This window comes from Xenopus laevis, chromosome 1S, assembly GCF_017654675.1.
Source record: "Xenopus laevis strain J_2021 chromosome 1S, Xenopus_laevis_v10.1, whole genome shotgun sequence".
Lineage (NCBI taxonomy): Eukaryota > Metazoa > Chordata > Amphibia > Anura > Pipidae > Xenopus > Xenopus laevis.
In genome coordinates, this window is record NC_054372.1 from 178890788 (window position 1) to 178918298 (window position 27511).

At 40.2% G+C, this 27511-nt stretch overlaps 1 protein-coding gene across 4 annotated transcripts in view; it reads left to right on the forward strand.

Annotated features, from left to right (window-relative positions):
* The window catches only part of LOC108704431 (cAMP-specific 3',5'-cyclic phosphodiesterase 4D), a 298109-nt gene extending 272362 nt beyond the window's left edge, over positions 1–25747 (forward strand). For 3 of the 4 annotated variants that reach the window (XM_041580563.1, XM_018240989.2, XM_041580564.1), the window contains exons 7-15: positions 11490–11583; positions 15299–15477; positions 16381–16479; positions 16623–16787; positions 17084–17183; positions 19212–19366; positions 21696–21818; positions 22415–22597; positions 23881–25747. In XM_041580563.1, the coding sequence (XP_041436497.1) occupies positions 11490–11583; positions 15299–15477; positions 16381–16479; positions 16623–16787; positions 17084–17183; positions 19212–19366; positions 21696–21818; positions 22415–22597; positions 23881–24282 (1500 nt within the window). In that variant the 3' untranslated portion in view covers positions 24283–25747. Of the gene's footprint in view, positions 1–5836; positions 6249–11489; positions 11584–15298; positions 15478–16380; positions 16480–16622; positions 16788–17083; positions 17184–19211; positions 19367–21695; positions 21819–22414; positions 22598–23880 lie in introns of those variants that run through there. The other variant, XM_041580565.1, reaches the window with a different exon arrangement.
* Positions 25748–27511: the final 1764 nt, after the last annotated feature.

Here is a 27511-nt window from a genome sequence, read left to right on the forward strand (position 1 = left end):
CTGCACCAAGTAATTTATATAGGATGGAAACGTTGAATTCACTGGAGAGTGCATTTATTGGAATGAATACTATAGGACTTCTATATTTTACTGTTATGCACTGGGAAAGGTATTTTCTATAAAGGGATCGATTCTTCATTAGTTGTCATTGTTATTAATCTGAACCATTCATTATACGAGGAGGCCACGTAATGCTTTGGCTCTGCAGACTGTGTGCTTTGCCAGTTCTCAGTGGGTAGATGGGAGCCACAATAAACATGGCAAATGTATTATTATAGAGGTGGGGATGTGCCTTGGATAGAGTAGGAGGCAGTCATTTGGCTGGGATGAAGCGTGCGGCAGTGCGAGCGCCTGCTGTCAATACTCGCCTCTAGAAATAGCACCGTTTTGTTTCATAGTGCCACTTCATCAAGTGTTTGTGCTGCTTTTGGCACACATAAAATACCCTTTAATGACAGTGGGATGACTCTAAATAACACTGATTTTATTGCCAATGGCCCCCCTCTCTCTATCTCTGCAATGACTGCTGTCAAATTTCCAAAGGCTGCTAAAAATAGTGAATATAATCCATTAGCCTTTATATGTTGGCATGGTCGGACATTGGCATTGCTTTGTCCCATGGAGGTGCAGCCACTTAACTTTCTAATATGTTCTGTTCAGTTGTGTTGTCTCCAAGATGATGGAAGAACTTCCCCTCCTGCTACTATGATGGGTGCCCATGTCCTGCATCCCATAAAGTGGTTAGTGTGATACCATAGCCACAGACCAGGAAGTGGGTAGGCGCTCACAGTATAATGGAGATAAGAGAGATAAATGTGTGGGAAAATGATACTTAGACCTTGTAGCATTGTGATATTTGAAGGAAAACTATACCCCTCAAACAATGTAGGTCTCTATAAAAAATATAATGCCTAAAACAGCTCATATGTAAAACCCTGCTTCGTGTAAATAAACCATTTTCATATTAATATACTTTTTTAGTAGCATGTGCCATTGGGTAATCATAAATAGAAAACTGCCATTTGAAAAAAAAGGGCTGCCCCCTGGGGTCGTAGGATTCAAGGTGCACACAAACAAAGCAAAACCATACATGTTAGGTCACATGAGCCAATTAACAGACAGAGTTGTGTCTTTTGCTTCAACGCTTCTTCCTGTTACAGTTAGAGCTGCAGTATTTCTGGTCAGGTGATCTCTGAGGCGGCACACAGACCATCACGAAATGGTGGTTCAAGGCAAGAGATGTAAAAGGGCAATATTTAGTTAAATATATATACAGTATTCCAGTTTGATAAGATTCTTTAATATGCCACTTAAAATGACATAAGTCTATTGCTTAAAGGACCAGTAACATCAAAATAAATTGTAAAAATTCATTGGTAAACATAGAAAAAAAAACACCAAGACAAATTAAACATTAAAATCGTAAAGCCTTTATTAAGAAATAACTGACCGAAACTCCGCTTCCTCTTCAGAAAAGGCGACACATCAACGATCCATCATGCGGTGCTGGATTTCTCCCCCCTAGCTATCTCCTATAAGGAAGGCAGGGAGGAGAAACAGAGTGCCGCACGATGGATCGCCGATCGCTTTCTGAAGAGGAGCGCAAGCGGAGTTTCGGTAAGTTATTTCTTAATAAAGACTTTGCAATTTTAAAGTTTAATTTGTCTTGGTGGGTTTTTTTTCTGATGTATACTAAAGATTTTTTTTGATGTTACTGGTCCTTTAAGTATTAATTTTGGGGGTATAGTTTTCCTTTAACATGATCATTGCAGGTACTAGAGGAGTAGGGTTGCCAATGTTGTTAATAGGGAATAAAGATAAGTATATAGGAAGGCCGGTAATTTTTACCAAAAAAGGTTGCAAACCTATAGAGGAGGCCTGAGAGCACATACTGTGACCTCACACAGAACATGATGTACTGTTCTATAAGGTTTGTACCATTTCATTAGCAATGATGCCACATTCTGGCTGCCACTAGGACTGGCAGTTGCACAATGCAGCTAGATATAACCAGTTTGTTATCCACCTCCATGCATTTCATAATGAAATTCTTATCACGTTACTTCTGATGAATGACAGATGATTGGGTATCTTACTGAATGTAGAGATGGGCGAATTTATTTGCATTTCGCAATACGCGAACTTGCCACGAAAATTCGCTGGCATCATTCCGGTGATGGAATCGTTAGCGCCGATTAATGGGCGCCATTAACTTGCCGCCGGTGTCAATCGTGTTTTGCAAATTTTCACTACAAATTCTTGAAATTCGTGGCGAAGTGAAATGGGACAAATTTGCCCATCACTATTAATCACCCCTCTATATTCTCATACCTCCCAACTCTCCCGTTTTTCGCAGGACAGTCCTGATTTTGACAGCTTAGCCCGCAGTCCCGGATTTTTACTGAAATGTCCCGACTTTCTGATCTCCTACAATGAACAGCTAGAAAAAGATAAAACGTTTCTAAAACGTAATTGGCTTTTGGCAGAGAGCCCAGAATGCATGGCAGGTGCACTTTTGTAACAATTTAGGATAAGCAAAGAAACAATTACTAAAACTACAACAATTAAAACTATAACAATTATTATAACTAATAGTTAGAAAAACTATTTAAGATAAGCATGTCTCTTGGGGAAACTGTGACTTGCAGCTTGAAGGGCAATTCACCTTCATTAGCAAAACTGTGATAACACATTAAACCTGACCCCAAATCCCCCAGAATTGTGTTCAAACTTTCCATAACCTGCAAAATTTTTTAAAATGGACATGGTAATTAGGGGGTGTGGCATAAAATGGGCGTAGATATTTTCACAGCGCTGCTCATGGCTAAACTTTATGTACCTCTTTCTATTTTGAAAATGTTGGGAGGTATGTATTCTTTTCTAAAAGGGGAGGGTTCCTAAATGGGAGGCTGTATTCGGATGTATATGCCAGGCAACTTATTCCAGTGTATGTCTACTCAAGGGAGAGTCTTGGGATGGAACATATATCTATACATCATGGCTGTACATTGGTGACTGATGAGTATGTCATTGTAAATATTAATATATAGGCAGAGATTTACCCACCAGCCTTGAAACAAGAACGGTCACACCTCTGCAGGGGGCTGCTGTAAGCAATACGGTGCAAGTATAGACTGGTTTTCTTGTTGCTGTTTTGTTATTGTTGCTGCTTGCGAGTATTGCTCTAGCCCATATCAACCCACACTCAAATGGTGTCAGAATGAATTAGAGAGATGTAGAAGTGAGTAGTAACCCCTGGAGGAGAATTTCTAAATGTCAAATGGCCATCTCCATATCCAGGAACATGTCTTAGAAGAGCAAGGAGCAAGATAATATACAAAAACAAAGAGAACAGGTGCCAGAAGCCAATATGGACACGACCACAGTAAATAAAGTTATAATAATGCAGAAATTAGTAAGAGGGGGAGGATATACTCACAGTTCACCCCAGTCCATAGGTGCAAATCCATGAGAAAAAAATATACATTTATATAAAGGTTGTGTTATCAGTGTTGGTTATTTAGAAGTCAGTGGCGAAAAGCTGCCGGACGCAAGAAACCTTGGGGCAGTGATCAGCAGCATTTGGTGCTGTGTCTGCACTGGTGCATGCTGGGAGTTGTAGTTTAACAGCAGACTGGGTCACACTGTGGTTCTCCAGTGGGGTTGGGACTTGAAGTTCAATCACAGTGAAAGATTTATGGTCATAGGATGTGATTGTGCTGCCCTCATGCTGAATGAACAAATTACCATTGCCAAGAGATTGTGTGCTCCCTTGGCTAAATCACCTCTATGAACTCCAGCCAGTGTCGGACTGGCCCACAGGGATACCAGGAAAACTCCCGGTGGGCCAAGGTGTCAGTGGGCCCTCCTGCTTCTAAACATTTGGCCTATTTCCTGGTCATTCCCTATTTCTATGAGAACAAAGAGGCTAAATAGATGAAATAATAGATTATAGTATGTAAAGAAAAGAAACTAGGAGAATAGAGGTTGAGCGAGGAGAGGAAGAATAAAGGTTTTTGGGTGGGCCCCTGGTGTCCCAGTCCGACACCGGCTCCAGCTGTTGCTTGAGAATCTTGCAGTTCAACCAGGCAACCCATAAAAAAAGGCAACCAACATTATTTAGTGCTGACCCTTTACCTCATGACCTTTAATTGCATTTCCCTTATACACCAGCAAAACGTATAAAAATATAATTAAGGCAGAACGTTAGGTTTCCCGGTGCTTCCTGGCATTAATTGGGTTAAGGGCTTTGCATCCCCACTGCCTGTATTGCAGATGGGAGCTCCATTCTGTTCTGCTTTCCCCCTCATCATGTTGCTTGTCACTCGCTTTGCTGGAGGCTCAGTCAGTCCGTGTGCAGAGCTCAGTGAGTTGTGTGCCAGAAATCTCTCCGGTATTCTCTCTCGGAGATTCCCACGCCATGGCATATAGGGCTGCGCTATGTGTTTATTATGGTTCCATATTTCTGCTTAGTCATTTTCTGCAAAAATTGGAGTGCCCCATGTTGCCTGTGTGCTCTTTCCCTCCTGTGCTTAGTTCCAACCATTCTGAGTTATAGATGACATATTTGGCACCCGTTATCCATAAAATCCAGAAAGATCCAAATTATGGAAAGGCTGTCTTCCATGGACTCCATTTTATACAAATAATCCAAATGTTTAAAAATGTTTTCCTTTTTTCTCTGTAATAACAAAACAGTACCTTGTACTTGATTCCAACTAAGATATAATTAATCCTTATTGGAAGCAAAAGCAGCCTATTGGGTTTATTTAATGTTTACACGATTTTATAGTAGACTTAAGGTATGAAGATCTAAATTACGGAAAGATACGTTATCCGGAAAGCCCCAGGCCCCCGAGCATTTTGGATAACCGGTCCCATACCTGTATTGCCTTATGCATGTACAGGTATGGGATCCACTATCATCATCATTTATTTATATAGCGCTGTCAAGATACGCAGTGCTTATCTGTTATGCAGAAAAGTTCCTAATTACAGGAAGACCATCTCTCCAATTTAATCGAATAATTCAAATTTTTAAAAATGATTTCCTTTTCTCTGTTATAATAAAACCGTACCTTGTACTTGATCCCAACTAAGATATAATTAATTCTTATTGGAGGCAAAACCAGCCTATTGGGTTTAATTATGGGTTAAATATTTTTTTTTAGTAGGGTGTGGAGAGCCACATTATGGTAAGATTCCTTATCTGGAAAACCCCAGGTCCAGGGATATGGACATTCTTTGCCACTGCAGATGTTGCATGTCTACAATTCCCAGCATCCCCAGCAAAGCATACAGGGGTTGCAGGGAGTTGGAGTTGTTGAGTGGCAAAGAGTGGTGATATTCTAGTTTAACATCAGCACCAAGATGCTGAAAAGTGGCATGCGAATGTGTGGCACCCTGTCAGGGAAATTCTATTTTTATGCTTGGATATTGTCTAAGGCTGCTTCTGTTATGAGCCAAGAACTCTTGCAGGCTGTGTTCCCTTTGTCCTTGCTCATACATATTCCATGCAAAAACCTGTAAAATCACTGGAAATGTCTTTGACAGCAGCAGCCTCAGCCTGGCTCATCACTGGGCTTTAACGCAATTAGCAAAAGAAATGAAAAGGGGGCAAAAAGGGAGTGATAATTAATCTCTTACTGAATGTCATTTGCAAAAGAGAGAGAGAAAAACCCTGTTGTAAGAAGATTTACCATCTTTGGCCAATCACTAAAATCTCTCCGTAATTCAGCACATCTGCTCAAGTGGATGCTCAGCCTCTCTGTTTATTGGCTCTCCTGCAAGGTTTATGGGAGGCCCTTGCGAGCTCTGCATGGTTTTCCTTGAAGGTCCCTATCGGGTGGCTGTGGGCACAGCAAGCCTTGTCAGTAGCTGAACATTTTGCCATAAATTATTCATCACAGCCTGGTGCACAGCAAAGATGCAGATTGTCAGCTCCAGATTTCTTGCTTCCGCTCCAGAGAGCGCCTTGTCCGTGCTAATCCAGGACTGTCCCATCCCTCAGGATCTGTACAAATGGGATTCTTACCATCTGCACGCAGCTCTTTGGGATTTGATTCCAGAATGCAGCATATACACCTAAACCCAATTTGTGCCCAGCTCACCCACGAGACCTAAAGGAAACTCAGTGACAAATAAACGGTGGAATAATATCATTATTTAACTGGCTGTTAGAGGAGAGATCTCTTTTCAAAATGCCTGAAGCCAATTACTTGCTGTCTGTGTCCTGGGGCTATATCAAGGTAAATATTAATGCATGTGTATTGACTTGGTAAGGGATGCCAACCTGGGGACCTTTTGTATCCAAAGGTGCAATGTGATTTTAGGAAAGTGAAAAGCATCAGAAGAGCTGGGCTGTTATCCATTGTAGTATGGGTATAGGATCTGTTATCCAGAAACCCGTTATCGAGAAACCTCCGAATTATGGAAAGGCTGTTTCCCATAGACTCCATGTAATCCAAATACTTAAAAATTATTTCCTTTTTCTCTGTAATAATAAAACAGTAGCTTGTACTTGATCCCAACTTAGATATAATTAATCCTTATTGGAAGCAAAACCAGCCTATTGGGTGTATTTAATGTTTACATGATTTTCTAGTCGACTTAAGGTATGAGGATCCAAGTTACGGAAAGATCCATTATCCGGAAAACCCCAGGTCCAGAGCATTCTGGATAACAGGTCCCATATCTGTATATTATTAGCAGCTAAACACAAATGTAATGCACTGCCAACTAATTGCGGAATAAGTATATGCAGCATTAAATGAAGACCAATCTATAGGGTTATTTAAGTGATTGCAGTTGCTATGAAGCCATTGGCTCCTGAGCTGTTTTGTTTATCTTTAGTCGCCTGTGCCTCGTACATAATGTACTCAATGCTTCTTATATTGATTACGGACCATAGATGACGCTTGTTGATCCATGGATCCAGCTGATGCATGTAGCCAGGTAGCCGAGGATGCTGGGAGATGTAGTTCCCATCAGCAAACATGCTGCCGTTAAATAAAACCACTGGGATATGCACACATAACTCAATGCATTCTTAGAATTCCAGGTTTGTGGTAGTTCAGCAGTAGCTGAAGGGTGGTATTTTTTTGGGCAGTAGAAGTTGCAGGCATGCATTTGCTGTATAAAGAAAAGGCTGAATTTCCACCTGCTTGATTGTGTCTTTGTTTTTATGTATTCAGTGGTGAATAATAGGGTAGGGCAAACAAAGGAATTGGCACTGCCCCCCAGAATTAAAGGGTCCAAATGGGGGGCATCTTTCTTGCAGTTGCATATACTCAAAATGTAGCCCACATAGGACTTTGTTTAACATTGTCAATTATTTTCCGTATATTCGACAAAAGATACCAATACTACACAACCCCCTACACACTTGTGGGGCCCCATCTCTTCTGCTAAGGGCCACCTCTTCCTATTTGACTCTATTATCTCATATTGTATTTGCCCACCGAGCCATAGAAACAAAGGAACCTTTGCGCAGGAACCATTGGCATATTCATTAGAGCCCTATGAGCAGCTGCAACATCCATGTGCGTGTAAAGTCAATATATTGTGCAGTAAACAATGACGTTGCTTAGATATGATTCCAGCAAAACATTTGACATTTATACCCAGAAGTGGTTAAGGAAATCGTATGTACGTCACAACGTTGCTTTTATGGTCTCTACCTGACACCCTATAAAATGCACTTTCATCTCTGCACTTATTGCACTTTTCAGTTCCTGTTCCACCTTTGTCCGGATTCCCTGCACCTTTCCCTTTCAGCCGAGCATTAGTAGCAAAGGCAATACTATCTGGATGAGCTAATGCCAGTTTAAACAATGAGGAGAGCGCACTCTCTAAGTCAGCACTCTCTCTCTCCGTGTGCCGAGGCTTCTCTTGTGCCATTCAATTGCATTATGATTATTATTATTGATTGCATAATAATGAAATGTGGACAAGTCTGCTTGTAGTTTATGGGTGATTTTTGATTTAGGAGGCAGGATCGGGGGATTGAGGAGTCAGGGGAGAGATTATATTTCCAGCTCCTGAATTCCCTTATATTATATATTTTATATTGTATAATTGCTATACGATATATATTCAATATATTTTATTGAAAGGGATCACCCCTCCCCAATCTAAACATCAGAGGAATCCATGTTTTTTGGTTCTTCTCAGAGGTTATGTTCCGATGACATAATGTGGTTCAGTTATAAATGATGTTAATACTGTGCAAGCTTTAGTAATTTGCATGTCTGTGACCTATGAAGAATAGGCTACTCCAGGTTTCCAGTTAAACTACAACTCTCAGCATCCAACAACCAAAGGCTTTATTGTAGTTGATCCAGAGACCCATCAGATGCCCATTTTACCCTGTCCAGCAACTTCTAAAAAAATCTACTTCCTAAAACAATATATATATATTATTATATTAATTACACACTCTTCTGCCCAGTCGGATTTATTGTAATGAATATAAAATAACGCACCAACACCCCCGCCATCTTGCTCTCCAGCAGCATGCAGCACTGGATGTAGCAAATCCAGTATGAAGGGATCCATGCTGTAAATAAATGCATCTATAAATATTTCATGCTTTTTCCTGGGTTCCCTAGAGAAATCATCAACATTATTTTTTTCTTCTTACCATGACGGCCTTTTTATTTCCATGACACTATTCCAAGCTCCTTTGTATTTGATGAGCACAAGCCAAGTGGTACTGGCTTATTCCATTGTGCACAGTAATGGCGTTGAGCCGCATTTACTGTATTTAATTTAAACTCTGGGATTTTAATTGTCTTTGGCTGGAAAAATAACGAGTGCAGTATTTTTATGCCCGAATTTTATTCTTAAAAATGCACCTACTCGAACATATGGATATTAAAGGGCTGTGTAAACCTAAATCATATCCCAAGTGAGCACCTTTATACAGGACATAAAATCAGACAGTGCCATGTTTGTGCTTGTTTATTTACCCTGGCTCAACAGGCATAACAGGGTTAGTAATGGAAATTATAAATGGGGTGGGGGGCAGAAAGCAAACAGTCCCTCATCAGCAATTAATCACAGAGCACACTTGACTGAAGCCATTGATTAGTGATCCCACCGGTGCTAATGCTGAGCCACTTTCTCCAGGGGTCGTTAAAAAAGACAAATATTATACGCAATGCTCTATGCCAAGTGCTGCTGTTCAACTTGCTCTTTGGGGCCATGTTAAATGTGATCAGGGATGGCCAGTGAGTAAAGATAATTAACACTACTGTATAGGTGAAATTGAACTCCCTTATTTAATAGTGAGATATAAAGGTGCTATGTGCGTGGGGAATTCTTTCAGCACATATTAATACAGATTCATTGACGTGAATGATGTATTGCTATATAAAACTATAAATTCTCCTTGGGCAGCAATAATGACGGCAATGAATTTCTAAGAAGGGGTGCTACTAGGGAGTACTGTTAGTTCAGCCACAACAAGCAATATGGTCGTATCATTTATAAAGGTTGCAAGGAATGTGTATATTCCCTTCTTTTGGGCCCTAAACTGTGGGGCTGCTCTCTGCATCAGGGCCCTAAACATTTGCTGCCTGGTTTTCTTTCCATTTCCCATAACAGTAGTGCATCATGGGAGGCAGCAGGTTGCTGAAAGTGACACGGCCGCAGGGGCCCCTTGTACGATTCCCAAAGGAAATGTGATGACATATTGTGCGGATTAAGCGGGTTGGGAAATAGTGAGGGAATACTGTTTGGGGCAGAAATGTACTTGGCAACCGAAATAAGTCAGCCTTTACTGGAGAAAAAAATTGGAATTCCTTAAGAGACTTTGCATACAGAAGGCTTTGTACATTTAGGTGATATATATATACTGCTCTACAGGGCTTCAACCAAATGATCACAAATCTCATGGCACACATGAGTTATCACTGTAACTTATTCTGGATCTGGTTCTGCTTTGTCTGTCCAAGCAAGGCCCTCTGAAATCAGCAATGTCCTACCTGTTGCAGAACTCCCTTTGAATGGGATTCTGGGAGTTGTAGGTCAAGCTGAGGGCCACAAGCTGGACGTGACTGTGTGTGTTAATAAAAAAAAATCTAACATTTGTTATTCACATGTATGTAAACCTTATGAATCATTTAACCCCTGTTGTACAATATGACAATAGTAGAAGTCAACAGGGAGTTCTGTGACCATAGATAGAGGACAGAGTGTTCAATACAGGTTATGAAGTCCTTATAATACACAGTTGCAATGGATGACCTGTAAAAGCTATGTTTACTTGTTCTTAGTGATGACATAGGTTATAATCTGTGCATAGTGATGTCATAGGTTGTAATCAGAGTTTAGTAATGTCACCATGCAATGCCTAATGACTTGTATTATAAAACCAACAAACAAACTGTACCACATATCCTGTATTAAACCATTTGGCCTGTGGCCTTTCTGCTGTCATGGAACTCCTTGGCTATTCGACAGTAGGGGGTTCTTTATACTTCTATATTTTAGAACATTGGTTACATTATTTCTTATAATACACAAGTTTCAATGTGACATAAGTGTCCAATAAGCATTAGTGATGTGCGGGCCGGCGCGATACCCATGGAACCCACGGGTTTACCCCTTTTGAGACATCATCGACCCACCCATCACTAATAAGCATATATAATACTCAAAAACTATGAATATCCTGTAAATTATATCCATATAAACGGCTCTTAGTGATATCAACAGTAAACGGTGAGTAGTGATGTCACTTTTGTCACATGAATCACTAAAACTTGTGTATTATAATAAATAAAGTGTCCCTTTTTGGAAAATATGAGGATATTAGAAGTAACCACAGAGTTCCATGACCTGTATATTGATGATGTGTGGGTTTGTTAAAACACCCAACCCGAACCAGCCCTCCCTCCACCCACGCCCGCCTTCTGGGTTCCTTTTTATAGACCTGCGCCACCCTTTCAATTATGTCACAAAAGGCGCGCGGCTATAAAAGTGGAAGCCGGCAGTGTAAGGTGGCCCGCCACTGCAAATGAGGTTGCAAGGTCAACCCGAACCCGCTCGACTGCAGGCCCCCTGGTATCGGGCAGGCCTGCACTACTGTATATGGTCATGGAACTCCTCAGTGGCTTATAATATCTTTATATTTTACAATAAGGGGTACTTTATTCACTATATTATTGCTGATGACCTCACTAAGGACTATTTGAAAGGATATATTTTATTGATAAGAACACCAGATGGTGAAAAATCAGGGCTACTAATTTATTAGTATTATATTAATGATTAATGCAAGTCGCTGGGCTGCAGTGCTTGGAAAATAACAGTACTTAAAGGAGAAGTAAAGTGAATTTATAAACACTGCAGGGCCACCTCTGGCTTTTAAATGATTGGATTCCCTGACTTGAATATAATGTAAAATCTAATATTGTTTTCTGAAATGGATTTGTTAATTGAAAATCTAACTATATTTATTTATATGGTCATTTCTCTTTCTACAGTTCAAAAGAATGCTCAATCGGGAGCTAACCCACTTCTCTGAAATGAGCCGATCCGGCAATCAAGTTTCAGAATACATCTCCAACACCTTTTTAGGTAAGAGCCGTGATTGAGTGCTTCTCATTTTCTCACTGATTGTGATTACGTGTTGGCAGAAACCAGCCTTCCCCTTCATTAAGGTGGCAGAGCGTTCAATCAGCTGAGCTGCAAGGGTGCACAGCGCAGATGTATGCAAATGAGTCTACAAAATAGCTTAGAATCGCTTTAACTTTGAATTAATTGATGTCCTGCCGGCTCCAAGGCTGAGACATATAGGTGGTTGTGCTGCTAATTGTGCCGGACACCATGGGAGGACCTTGTTAGAGAACTCATTGGTTGCTGGATCTGAGGGGTTAATCAGTCTCATGCAAATGATTATATTCCCTGAATATTGAACAATGGTAAGAATCAGGTCTGGACTGAGATTCAAAATAGACCCTGTCATTTCAATTAAACAACAAAGGCCCAAACAGCCCACTAAATAGTGACTGCCTATAGCATTTTACAGCAGCCCCTCATTTCCCAGAACCCAAAGATTGCCAGTCTGGGCCTGGTAAAGATGCATATGGTAGCACTGGGGTACCACCCCTATTCATGGTGGAGAACCATGCAATAAATAAACTGGAATCTTCTTGCATAGTTCCACTGTTTGTCTGTGCCTGGAACAGTCAAGGAATGGGCTGTAATGCTGTTGCCTCCCACAGTCATTAAAAGAAGACGTTGCTTTAATGGAATTGTTAAAGTCTACATTCATAGGCGTTGGAACTGGGGGGCCACAGGGTCCATAGCCCCCCCCAAAAAAATTCTTAGCAAATTTTTTTCACTAAGAATTTAGCTTACTGCCGAGTGACCAGCGGTAGACTACATTTATAAATTGTCTTCCGACTCTCAAGTGGAAGCCAATGACACACCGCTTGGAGCAGCCTTGGAGGAGTGGAAAGAGAGTGTCATTAGCTCAGCAGGTGGAGCATTCTGTCTCATCTTGTAGGAGCATGGTTGAGGCACATACAATGCTTAGTATTTCTAGAAAAATTAGAGGCCTCAGAATGATTTCTTAGGACATTATTTCCCCATCGTCTACCTTAGTTGGTATTTATTTGAATTTGAATTCAGAAAATTTCAAGGGCCATTAAAAAAAATTTAAAATGCCCTTTTAAATGTAAAATTAAGAGTTTAATTATTTTAGAGTGTGCTGGCTTCTTTAAAGTTGTGACATGCATGCAGATTCTGCCTTGCACTGAAGTGCCATTGTCTCTCTCTCAAAATGCTCTTCTTCATCTCCCACTGGTCTCCTGTCAGTCTGCAAATTCCTACAATAACCCTCCAGGGAAAAGACATCATGTGGCTAACCACCCATGGAAAAGTCTAAAGTAATAAGCAATAGAAGTGAAGCATAACCTGGATAGTTCCATGCAGCGCTACTAAGGACACATATTCTTTATCAGGCATCCAGTAGAAAGACATTATGTGATTATCTATCGGACTGCACCAACTACAGGAAGATGCTGGATCTGAATAGAACTCAGACCCTTTAAGTCAGTATTTGTTTTTAGTTCCAGCTCCCTTGGAGGTTCAACCTCCAAGGGAGCTGGAGGTTGACCCTTGGAGTTTGACCAGGGCTCCAGTCAGCTCAAAAGAAGGTTACAGATCTAGGAAACCATTTCTTGGCTATTTCTTAAATACACAGAAGTGATGGGTGTGATGGCTCCGTGCTTACTATTATGTGTGCTTCAGTCTCCTGCCAAGAGACATTAGTGAATAATATCCTTTTTCTGCGTGTTACCTTTCATTGCTAGGGAATTTAGAAATCCTCGGCATGTAATGGCAGATGTGAAATCCTTTAGACATGATCCTCCATTTGCTTTTGTTCATCTTGCAGTTCCGCTCAGGATTTACCATCTGAATCCATCTGATGTGCATATGGTTGAAACTGGATATTGACCTATATTTCCTCTTTGCAAAACTAGGACAAAATTAAGCTAAACCTGCACCCCATTTGTCATATTAAACTTACGACCAACACCAGGCATATTCTATGCCTTGATAAAATGGTCTTTTCTGCTGGTGTTGCCCTATTTTAGGCCCAGAAGTGATCTAAATAGCTGTGTTGAAGTTACAGTACAGGGATGGGATTTATTATCTGGGAACCTTTCATCCAGAAAGCTCTGTAACACAACACAGCTGCTTTCCATAATGACCTATTTATACACACACTTCACACTTGCGTAATTTTAATGTTATCCATTTTATTCTGTAACAATTAGACAATCTTGTACTTGATGCTAACTAAGCTAGCAGAAATCCAGATTTCAATGTATTTTAGTAAGGCATGGTGTTGTATGAAATAAGGGACTCTGGGGTAATGAGTTATTAAGAAATAGCAAAAAGAGAGAGCATACAAATAGTATTGCTTACACATTTAAAAAAAAAAGAATTTTTTTAAGGATACTCAGGTCAACTAAAGTCTATAAGTGATCATTGATTAGGTGTGGGCAAGTTGCAAAGTGCAAAACATGTAATTAATCACCATGTTTTTAATTTTTTGCACCCTTACCTAAAAATTGCTGCAGGCGCTGCAAATCCATGTCACCCCCCAGTCCTCGTCCCCTAACTTGGGCTTCATTCATGCTGGCTAGATGCACTCCAAACCAGGAATATGCAGAGCAGGCATTCAAAAAGGCAATCTTCCACCAGGCAGTAAAATAAGTGAAAATGTATCATGTCAAATCAGCGCAGCATTTCGTGTTACACACACTTTGTCATAAGCCTGTGGGGTACATTTATCAAACAGTGAGGTGTGAGATCGCCACAGTCCACTAGAGTGAAATTCCGCCACTCTCCATTCATTTGGATTTTTATAAGAGTTTTTATCAATAGGTGAAAGTGAAAATTCACCCATTGATAAATACGCCTTTCAAAATGCCGTAGAAATGAATGGAGAGTGGCGGACTTTCACTCTAACTTATTGTTGCTTCACTCGTTCTGTAAGGCTGCGCTGATTTGAAACTTATTTGACTGCCTGGTGGAAGATTGCCTTTTTGAGTGCCTGCTCTACATTTTCCTGGTTTGGATCGCTCCACTTGCTGAAGACTCAGGGCAGTACACCTGGGCCTCTTCCCAGCGTTGGATTGGGCCGGCGGGACACCGGGAAAAAACCTGGTGCACCCCGCTGGCCCAGATCTGTTTCTTTCCCTTTGTCGAGAGATCACAAACGACAAACGATGCGACATGCGTGCACGCAAACCCGGCTCAGCGTGCATGCGCTCAGACCCGGGGGGCAGCGTGTGCCCAGACACGGTGCCACGTGCATACTCAGAAATGCGGCGTGCCGGAGTGGCAGGGGGCCGGAGGGGGGCGCTGGGGAAGTAGCCTTGGTGGGCCCCAAGCCCCCCAGTGCGACCCTGCCTCTTCCATAACTTGGTGAGTTACTAACTTGTTGTTGGACTACAATCTTTGGTCTATTTGGCTATTTGGAATCTAATAGGTCTCGTACTTAGCCCTGCTTTATGGCAGGTGGTAACGACAGGGCTACCCAGAACCACACCAGGTAGTTTTTGTGCCCCAAGGCACTGCTTCTATGAATATTAAGTCTACATGCCATCCCATGCCATCACTCAGTCTGCTCTGCTGTCAGCATTCTTCCACACCCGCTCCAAGTGCCTCTACTGCCTACCCCTAGTTCTGGCCCAAGGGATGGCACTAAGGGGGCAAAGTCAGAATCTGCAGTTGCCTCTACAAACAGAATTAAATGTCATGTCTACTTGTTCTTTAGATAAACAGCATGAAGTGGAAATGCCGACACAGGCCCAAAAGGAAAAGGAGAAGGAGAAGAAGAAGAGGCCCATGTCTCAGATCAGTGGGGTGAAGAAACTCATGCACAGCTCTAGTTTAACAAATTCAAATATTCCCAGGTTTGGCGTCAAGAGTGAAAACGAAGAATGTCTAGGCAAGGTGAGCGACCAGCAGGGGTGGAAATCAATGCATATTAGCCCATTAACCTATATTTTATAAGGTGTGCTCATATAGAATACATAACTACTTGGTACTTCTCACTAAAAGTGCCAGCTTATGCTGAAATGAATGGGTTGGTCATGAGTTGTTTAGGGGATAATGAGAGATGGACTATTGAAATATAAACCACAGGTTTTGTTACAGTAATGAAATAATATACACCCCTTTAAAGGTCAACAGTTCTCAACTAAGCCCTCAAACTGAATAGATTTGGTAGTTGCTAGTTCTGGTTGTACTGAAGGCCTGTGTTATTGTCCAGGCACAACCAACTGTGGCTGAAATGCCTCTTCTGGCATGTAAGAAATCGTTGAGCTCTATTCTACTTTATACAGTTAACCATAATTAACAGAATACCATCTAGCTACCAACAGCAAGGTTAAGGTTTAATTATAATACCGGATGAATGTGGCATTTGGGGAAGACTGATGATTTTAGTGTTCCTGCAAAGACAGAGCTCATAAACCTTTTCATGCATTCATATGAATGTCCGGCTTTAGCACCCTATAGATAATGGCCAGACACCATAGACTATGTAATTTATGTGCCAAATTAAGAACCATATTTTACTTGTTATATTCTATAGATTCCTAAAGGAATTAAACGACTCTGTTGAGAGAGTTGTGGACTTTGAGGGTTTCTATAGAGTGTATCATACCGTCCCTTCACCTTCCAGCTAAATCTATTCATATACAGTAAAATGTAAAATATATTAATTAAAATTTTACAGAGAAGATATTATTTCATGGAGGTTTCAGCTGTGCAACAGCATTGTATCCACCATTGTTCTTGCCATGATGAGTAGCGATACCATTTCTTATCAAACTGCCTCCTTTCGCCTTATAGGAACTCGAAGATGTGAACAAATGGGGCCTTAATATTTTTAAAGTAGCAGAGTTTTCCGAAAACCGACCTCTCACGGTTGTCATGCACACTATTTTTCAGGTTTGTATTTGTCTATTAAGGGTTTCTGTGCTACCCTACATTAATCGTATGCTCCTTGCATATTGCTGGTGGCACATAAGAAAGATACTTGAAAGGAAAACATAATCGTAACTGTATTTTCCAATGTTTGCATTTCCATACAGGAACGAGAGTTGTTGAAGACATTTAAGATTCCAGCAGACACCTTAATAACATATTTAATGACGTTAGAAGATCATTACCATGCCGACGTGGCTTATCATAATAACATACACGCAGCAGATGTCGCTCAGTCTACCCATGTGCTTCTGTCATCTCCAGCTTTGGAGGTATGGACTTCATGCTATTTAATCTTTCACTAGCTGGCCTTATATTTACACACACAGTGCAATTGCTTAGCATTGTCTCACTTGTCAACAACAAGCATAAGGGGAATTTTATTTTATAGCGTGATTATTATTATTTTTTCCATTCAATGATCTCATTTTCATTTTATACACCTTCTTCTTTACTTTATTCCTTATCTAAACATGCATTGTGGCAGTTATGATTCTGATTATTGTTATACTGTGGTCAAGCAGACTTGATGCACCGTCAATAACATTTTTGTCCCTGAATTCTGCAGGCGGTCTTCACGGACCTGGAAATCCTTTCTGCAATTTTCGCCAGTGCAATACATGATGTGGATCACCCCGGAGTCTCCAACCAGTTTCTCATTAACACAAGTGAGTAGGGGAAATTAGAACTGACACACATTACTGCTGATACTTTCAACTTCTTCAACACCCAATGGCAGCAAGGGTGCTAACATGCTACCCCCTCTATTATATAGCTCTAGGTGGGAACCACGTGACATCCCTGTAGCAATGAAAAACTCTCACAACTCAAAGGGCACACCTACATGGTCTAGCCCATTTTCTGTAAGCCCACAGTGAGAATTATAGGGAAAGGCTCCCTAGCCTACATTTTTAATATTCAGAGATTGATTTGACAGTATTTGCTGCTATAGCTGCTCCTATAGAATAGCACTAAAGTAGGACTTTTCTCTGATTATAACTACACAGGCCTGACAAAACCATAAAGCTGGTGTTCTCATATTTACCCAATGCAGTCATTGCTAATGACGGCACAATGGTTCTATAGCCTCCTTCTTCCTATAGCTGTACTGATCACATGGCCAGCACCAGAAGTAGAGTGTAGGACTTGCTCTTGTTGCCATGGCAATTTCAGAATCTTTTATTTATTCTTTTTCTTTAATGTCATTTGGAGGCTTTAAACAAATCAATAAAATGAATACCTTTGTTGCCTCTGCTCCATGGCTCTATGTGCAGTGAAACTGCAAAGTGAGGCATGTGTTTCAATGTTTGGATTTTTTTTTATGTATTTGGTTTTATGTATAAGGCCTAATTCCACTGTAGCATTATAAAAACCTTGTGAAGGAATGGGGTTGATGTGATAGTTCTGCCATCCATATGCTTCTTTTCCATGCTGTAACAAGAGTCTGCATCATAGAGAATGGTGGGGCCAAGTTTCCTTTGCTCTTTATTTCATCATTTCTGCCGATTGCTTCTGAGAATTGACACTCATTCGAGTCCTGACAGGAATAGCTGTTGTCATTAGTAATGGCGGAAGAGTTCCATAACACACTGTTGGTGTTAGGGCCCCTTGGGACGTCACAGTATTGACTGTGCCTGTATTAGGAATGCTTTTCCCCCCAAAGCAGCTTTCTATATTTTCTCCACTGGGGTGAAACTACAGAGGAAGGCTATAGAACCATTGGAGAGGCAAGAGTGGAGAAGGCCCAGCAGGGCCATAATTAATAAACAATTTCAATTTATCCTGGTAGAATAGGTCAACTTACAAATGGTTTGGGGCCGTAAACTGAATGCTCTGGGGCCCAATAACATCCAGTTACGCTACTGATTCTCATTTTGCAGATTTAAAGGTGGCATGTATGTAAATGAGCCACCTTATATCTTGCCAATTGTTCTGCAATAAGAGATCTTTATGGTACAGTGTACAGATAGAGAGAATCATTGTACAACATTAGTGAGACTTTTAAATACACCAAAGGTGTTTATTGCAAACCCAATGATCTGGTCAACCTCCTTGAGGAAGGACACAAAGCACAGATAATCATTGGCCTTTCTTTAACTTAATTTGTAAGATAAATATATCATAAAATCAGTAGTCTGGGTCTCAAAGGCACCGCTGTGTGTGACCTATTACACGGAGAATCCTCAAGGATACTGTTAGGTATTGATGTCTCAAGTTGTCTTTCCATGGTGTGACTCATGGAGGCAGGGAGGGGGGAAATGCTTATGCCATTCTGAACATGAAAATAATCCTTGTATTTAGACCGCAGTCAGCTTAGTAACTGAAGGGAAGCCCCAGAGTGCAAAATTTGATGACTCACATTTAAACAAATGAGTTGAAAATATCAAGAAGAAAGCTGATACTTTGGAAGTTAAGTACCTAGAATTGAAGCATATAGTTGTGGAACCTGGGAATGTCACAACCTCAAGAAGGGTTGTCTAACCTTGGCCTTCTAGCCATTGTAGAACTACATGATCTATAGCTTGCAATGTTGGACATTCCTAATCTAATAGTAGAGGTCAATATCCAGTTGCCCATGGATAGCCAAAATAAAGCCATTAAGCAATCCTATTCTTTAATTAACATATGTAAGAGTTTATACATTTCTTATTGAATTTTTGATTTAAAAAAACTCAAACCTTTGCTCTTTCTTGCAGACTCTGAATTAGCCTTGATGTACAATGACTCATCCGTGCTGGAGAACCACCATTTAGCTGTAGGATTTAAGCTGCTGCAAGAGGAGAATTGCGACATTTTCCAGAACCTGACCAAAAAGCAGAGGCAATTACTTAGGAAAATGGTCATTGATATAGTAAGTACAGGAGAGCATGAACGTTTTCGTTTACTTTTGTTGGCTGAAATGGACATCTGTGTTGCACTAGACCTGAAGACTTGGAGTTAAAGCCCAACTTTGTTTTTTACACATGTAAAAATGGTATCCATTTCGGGTTCTTCGGGTAACTGCTTTGTTAAAGGATACAAATAAGGTCTACAAAGTTTATTAAAAATATGTGCTACCACAGGAATGTGGTTCCAGATTTTACTGTTCCTAATAGATTTTGGGCATTTCCACTTCATTTTCTTTAAATTCTTCATCTCCAGTGGCAGAGCATTATGTGGGACTCCTCCCGTGTGCATTCTGCAAGGAAGATCTGACAAGATCTGACAGATCTGACAAAAAGACAAAAAGACTTGTGACTTTAACAGGAACAGATTCTGAGGATTTAAAATAGAACGCCATCAAGCCGATTGGTGTCATTTCATATACTGTAGTTGGGTTATTTTTAGTTGGAATATTCTCAGGATGCTCTTCAGTCCCACAATGTGTTTTTAGGACAATGAGCATGATTAAAAAAAAAACTTTCAGCAGCAATGAAATGTATTTTGGGTGGGTTGAATAGTTCCTAGCACCACATGGGTCCCCAAGAGGGCTCCCTAGCCTTCCTACCTTGCAAGTGATCTTTACTCCTTAAGATGCAATAGTTGCAACAACAATTCTTGCTTATAAAACAGCTTCAACGCTACAATCTGTAAATTCACTCTATGGAATGGCAGTGGTGTTTCTTAATAACTGCACATTCGGGGGTTAGTAGACATATTTATGTATAAGCGCTTGTCTTCTTGACAGACCCAGAAGACTCGCTGTGACCTACTTGTCATTTATAAGCTGATTGCGACTGTCATCTTTGTTCTTGTAACTGTTCCTGCCTGTGCTATTTTTCTTGCCTGCCATTTTGTTCCCATCGCCTGCTGTGTTGTTGCACATTGTTGTCATAGGATTCCATATGCGGTTTGAGAAAATCTCCATAGGTGACGTTGGTAGCTTATAGTGCCAGGGTGCTATTTCTGCTCCGGGCATAGGAAGAAAAAATGTAGTTCAGAATGTGGATTTTAAAGGCAAATCATCCTAAATAAATATTTATACCTTGGTGCTTTCTTGAAGCTAAAAGACCCAGGGTAGGTTTTGATCTTTGCTTGTCTTGCTGTGGGCAGACAGTTTATTCTGCTCAGCTTATATATTGCAGCCACCATTCTTCTGGGCTGAGACAGGAGAGACAAACTAGAGAGACTCGCAACTATGTATTGAGAATATTCTGTCTCAAAAGTTCTCTTGAAAGTACATTGTTTTATGCAGTTAAATATTAAAGGGAACATATTGATAAATAGCAAGTCTAAAAAAGTCAGCCTCCCCCATTTGTTTGGCATCTGAGATAAACACAGCGTGAGAGTTTACATAGAGATGCAGTACATTACATTCTAACACTCACAGGCAGTGTGCTGGACTTCTCTTTAATATCCGCTTATATCATTATATTTGTCTTGCTATAACTTCAGGTCTATGTTAGCCTATGTATTTTACATAACCATTTTGTTTAAGTGTTTCATTTGATATTCCGTATGCGCAAGGTTTGGAGGTAAATGTGGCCTTTCCATTGATTTTATTGGCTTCCAGTCTGCTCAAGAGCTCCATAAACATCAATGGTTTGATCATTGCAATAAAGTTAAATAAACAACCCCACCATATGTACACTGTTGCACAGCTCTGCCTTAGCAGATAGGTTTCCAGCCTCATGGAGGGTCTAGAGCAGGAGTCCCCAACATTTTTTACCCGTGAGCCACATTTAAATGTAAAAAAAGTTGGAGAGGAACATAAGCATGAAAAAGTTCCAGGGGTGTCAAATATGGGCTGTAATTGTTAGCCCCTATTTGGACTTGCCAGCATACAGAAGGCTCTGTTTGGCAGTACAGTTGGTTTTCCTTAAAACCAGGAATTGAAAAATAAAAACTTGCTTTGAGGCCACTGGGAACAACATCCAAGAGGTCGGAGAGCAACATGTTGCTCATGAGCCACTGGTTGGGGACCACTGGTCTAGATCATTAAATTGACCCTGTTTGTAGGAATAGAGGGAATTTAATCTGAATTCTAATTTGTTTTTATCTGAATTACTGCTCGATGTTAAAACAATGTATATATGTATCCCTTTTATCTTAAAAATCTCTACTTTGAAGTGATAGTCCTTGCAGGTAGTGTCTAAAAAGCTAAACTGCTCATAACAGAGCACGTCCTATAATGAAATTACATATGATATATTAGACCCATGGTTTAATAAATCCTTACTTGTTTTTGCTTCCAATGTTAGGTTTTAGCAACAGACATGTCAAAACATATGAATTTATTGGCTGACTTGAAAACAATGGTTGAAACAAAGAAAGTGACAAGCTCGGGAGTCCTACTTCTGGACAACTATTCAGATAGGATTCAGGTAAGGTTCTCTGTTAGTCTGTCTTTATGTTCATTCAAATGATCCCAAGGGAAATTAATGATTTATCAAATGAATCTTTTAATAAAGGAAAGCTCAAAGTGTGGCCCAGCTAGACCCCCAAATATAGATTAACTAGCACCTCTGGGAAAGAACATTGCAGTTTCCAATGTCATGTTACAGCTTGCACACTGGGTCTAACGTGCCCATACAAGGCTGATCCTCTACTATGGTGTTTGACCAACTGGTCTACAAGTCGAATAGATGGACACGGTATGAGTGGCCCCTAAATATATGGAAACCTTCCAATTGTTTTCCTGGCCAGAATAATGCACTGGCAGATGAAAAATTTAAATATATCGGATGGCTGAGCCATATGGTTGAAATAGGTCCAACTCTCCTCCCAAGTTTGGTCAAGTATGGCCAACTCTAGATATAGGACTGGTGGTATGGGTGCAATGAAGGAAGACTGGGTCCATAATCTGAAAGAAAGAGTGTATATAAATCAGGGTTGTTCTTCCTGTACCCTCCACCAGTTGTCGAACTACCCCAAACACCTATAACCCAATTTATGATTGCTCTGCTATATTTTCATTTAGGTACTGCAGAATATGGTCCACTGTGCAGACCTGAGCAATCCCACAAAACCTCTGCCGCTTTATCGACACTGGACAGATAGGATCATGGAGGAGTTCTTCCGGCAAGGAGATCGGGAGAGAGAAAGAGGCATGGAGATTAGTCCCATGTGTGACAAGCACAATGCATCTGTTGAAAAATCACAGGTACAGATCCTACAGGAATTCAGTTGTTCAATGTGCTGAATGTAATAATGTAGAGCATATCCTATGTAATAAGAAGTGACTAGTCTATAGTCATTATATGTTCTTTCCAGTTTGGTATGTACATGTAATATTGTGTCTGCAGTGGCAGTTTTCCTCAGATTCCATGTTACCAGATAATATTTTACATATAGAACTTACATTATTTATTGCCTTAATGCACATTTGCCAACTTCACCACTAACCTTCATATTTGTACGCAACAAAGCAAGCATACCCAAAAAGAGGGCAACTAATTACCATGCTCTGGTTTATTGCAATTACACCCCTGCACTCACAACTCTATTAAACAGCCCTGATGCACTATACATATTAATAAATAAAAAAGTGCTAGTGACCCAAATCCCAAATCTATTGTTCTGTTATTGTGTAGACTATAGACTATAGGTACAACCATGATTTTGTTAGCATAAGCACAATTACCAGTGGAGGCTTTAAGTGATTCTGTCATGATTTTTATCATGTAGTTTTTATTTCTAAATCACACTGTTTACATGGCAAATAATTCACTCTACAATATAAAATTTCATTCCTAAACCAGCAAGTGTATTTTTGTTAGTTGTAATATTGGTGTGTAGGTGCATCGCAGGTCATTTTGCCTGGCCATGTGCTTTCAGAAAGAGCCAGCACTTTAGGATGGAACTGCTTTCTGACAGGCTGCTGTTTCTCCTACTCAGTGCAACTGAATGTGTCTCAGTGGGACCTGGATTTTACTTTTAAGTGCTTTTCTTAGATCTACCAGGCAGCTGTTATCTTGTGTTAAGGAGCTGCTATCTGGTTACCTTCCCACTGTTCGGTTGTTTGGCTGCTGGGAGGAAAGGGAAGGGGTGATATCACTCCAACTTGCAGTGCAGCAGTAATGAGTGACTGAAGTTTATCAGAGCACAAGTCAAATGACTGGGGGCAGCTGGGAAACTGACAATATTGTCAGATTTCAAAATTAAATTAAAGAAAATTTGCGCTTTTTAGAAACGGATTTCAGTGCAGCATTCTGCTGGAGCAGCACTACTGACTGATGCGTTTTGCAAAAAACATTTTTTCCCATGACAATAACCCTTTAAGGTTAAAGTGTATTACCTGGTTGACCATAAGTATGATACCAAACATAAAATGGCATTTGTATGGGCAATCTTCTTGATATAGTTGGGAACGACAAATTCCAGTCCAACCATGGCATATTGCATATAAACTTTAACCCAGATTTTCTTATTTTTTTTTCCTCCTAGGTGGGATTCATAGACTACATTGTTCATCCACTGTGGGAGACATGGGCAGATCTTGTTCATCCTGATGCCCAGGATATCTTAGACACACTAGAGGACAATCGTGAATGGTACCAGAGCACAATTCCCCAGAGTCCGTCCCCTGCACCCGATGAACAGGAAGAAGGCAAACAAGGGCAGACTGAAAAATTCCAGTTTGAACTCACACTGGAAGAGGACGGGGAGTCCGATACAGAGAAGGACAGTGGGAGTCAGGTGGAAGAAGACAACAGCTGCAGTGACTCAAAAACTCTTTGTACGCAGGACTCAGAATCGACTGAAATTCCACTGGACGATCAGGTGGAGGAAGAGGAGATCCAGCTAGAGCCTAGCTCCATAGAGCAAGCGCACTCTCCTGACACGTAACAGCGTGAAAGCCTTTCCCTCTCTCCCTTATTTCATTTTTGTTTTTAGAAAAATGGTTTCCAAAGTGCATGAAACATGCCACAAACCATGGTCACGCCTCACTTTCATCTGCTAGGATGTTTGTTGATCATCAACTCAGTTTGGCACTCAGGAATATTACCATTTCCATGGCATCGGAATGTGAGCAGGATAAAGTCCTTGGTTATCTGTGGAGTGCACGTTGAAGGAACAGACAGATTTCAGCATGGAGGGTTCTGTGAAGAAGACAATGACACCTTGAACCCTGCTAGCGGATACTGATTCCTGCTTGGAAGGGATGATATAGCGGCGCAGCAGGATGATGATGAGCTGTGGAGATTTCATCATTTTCTAATTTTAAGTCTTCCTGATTAAAAAAAAAAAAAGGACTAAAAAGAAAAAAAGATCTGAATGTGCAGCATTTTTTGCCGCACCGTCCTCCGCATTTTGTATCATATGTAAAACAGAGATTTTTTTTTTTCATTTTTTTTAAAGAGCTTACTTTTAACAGTAAATATTATATTGAGGTATTATATTTAAAAAAGTACATATGGAAATTTCATCCACCACTGATTCTTTTTTTTTTTCCCAAAGAGTAACTTGGCGAGTTTTCGTTAACAAAATATGTGCTACACTGGATGACTTTAACTCCTGGTTATGGATTATTTTGCACCTTAGAATTTCACAGCAATGAAACTGAACTGTAGAACTCCATTGTTTTTTATATGCTTGCATTCTTTTTTATACACTGTCGCGCAGGAAACCCTTTCAGTACAACTTCGTTTTTACTCTTCGTTTTCATGTTTTGATTAGCACAGAACGAATGCGTTGGGCACTTTCCCGTTCAGGTCACCCCTGTTTTTGTTTTTTTTGTCTTTGCTTCGTAGAAATGGCGGCGCAAGGGGATAACCTTCAGCGTAAAGCGCTGTTGTGCTTCAATGGGCCCGTCGTGTACATCTGTGCATTGCAATGTAACAATTTGAAGATCTGGGTTTCAGCCCAAGCTCTTTAAGAATGCCTCAAGCTGTTTTTCTTTTTTGCTTTACACGTGTGTGTGCGATTGAAAGTCAAGTATCAACTCTGCAAAGTGCTCCAGGCACATAAAGTCACATTCTACAAATGTAAATGTTTAGTAGGCACTATGATTGCTAACAAAATTACTGTACCTGAACAACTGGGTCTGGAGACGACACAGTGGGGTCTTTGTATCAGAGATTACTTTGTCCTCCAGGCTAATTAATAGCATATTCCTTATGCTATCCTGTGATAGAAAACCAAGACCATCTGCAACAGTGATAACCAGTCTATTGCCCTTGACCGGCAAAGGATTATTGGTTTGGGGAGGGGGGGAATAAACTAGAGCAGGGGTAACCAACCTTTTTCACCCGTGAGCCACATTCAATTGTAAAAAGAATTGGAGAGCAAAACAAGCATGAAAAATGTTCCTGGTAGGTGCCAAATAAGGGCTGTGATTGGCTATTGGTAGCCCCTATGTGGACTGGCAGCCTATAGGAGGCTCTGTTTGGCAGTACACCTGGTTTTTATACAACCAAAACTTGCCTCCAAGCCTGGAATTCAAAAATAAACCTCTGCTTTGAGGCCACTGGAAGCAACATCCAAGGGGTTGGGGAGCAACATGTTCCTCACGAGCTACTGGTTGGGGATCACTGTGCTAGAGAGTCACTTCGTGGATTTATCTTCACTAGGAAATTGTATGTAAGCTCTCAATGCAATTTACAAACCGTTCACGGTCAAAGTAAATTCATATCTGTGTCTCATAGTGCATTTAGCTGCATGCAGATTGATGATATCATGTTTTAAACTGGCCAAAAATATTTTTCACTAAAAATAGAAAATAAAACAAAAAAGTTAAAAGTTCTTGACATAGGACTTCAGCCTTCGGCTTAGCCTTAAGTGTGTTCCAGATTTTTATTTATTTATTTTTCTTTTATCAAGCAATGCTCGCAAACACACCTTCTATGGTCTGTACTCCAGCAACACACCTTATGCCATGACTCGCTCCACCGGCACCGCGAACAGTGCTGCGCATTATGTAGACTTTTGTTTCCTCTTCATCGTATGTGTTGATTTTCTTTTTTTCTACCCATGTAGTGCCTGGAATGTAACAAGTTTAAAAAAAATAAATAAAAAAATAAATAAAGCAATATTATTTCCAAATAGAAACATAGACCTGAAAAGGGTTAAATAACTGCACTAATGGAAATTGTCGCAATTTTTTTTTTTTAAAGGAACATGCCACCGCATAAAAGAAAAAACAAATTCCCATACGTTATCCATGGACAATCAACTAGTATGAAAAGACATTGTTTTGTAGATCCAGGGATCTAATGCACTGTACAATCCTTTTTTTTTTTTTTTAATATCCCTCTTTTGCCAAAATTCAGAGTGGCTTTACAGCCCATTTCAGATATTTAATGTTTTATTTGCATTTTATTTGCCATAAATGAAGGGAGGCCGCAGTGATGCTTGTCCGGCCTCCATTTTCAGTTATACACAGTAGACTTTAGCTTGCAAGTTGCTGTTCTCAACAAAGCTCGTTCAGTTTTAACCTCTGTACAGTAGGTACAACTCAATAGCTTTCAAAGTATAAACTTTAAAAAGAAAAAAAAGACTTGAATGAAATGGATTTACAGAGAGAGACAGAGCGGTGTCAATTCTTTTAAAAGAGCATATTTATTTTCGATTCTGTTGTGCCATGCATTATACTTTCTCACCGGATGACCTTACCTGTAATACAGTCTTGTTTGTCTCTGTTTACAACCATGTATTTATTGTAACTGTACAGACTCTAATGTTAATTGTAAATGACACGTTGTTATTGTGACATCATCTGCAAGATAGGTGGTGCGCTTATATCTTTAAACTCTTGGTGAGAGAATGAATATCCTGTATATTTACTCCTTGTACATTTTATTTTCTTCTGTATTATAATATGTCACCTGAGAGCTTCTTTATGGGAAATTTGAGAAAAAAAAGAAAAGGTTACAAAAAAAAACAAAAAAAAACACCTATATATATATATATATAAAAAAAAAGAAAAAAAGCTGCAGGTCTTTGGTCCCAGGGCTGTGCCTTAACTCTAAAAAAAATATATATATAAATATATATATTTTCTCGTGTTTTGCTGCATTTAAAAGAGTGACAGGTGAGTGTGCTGAGGGCTGGGCATTCCTATATGTATTTATTTATT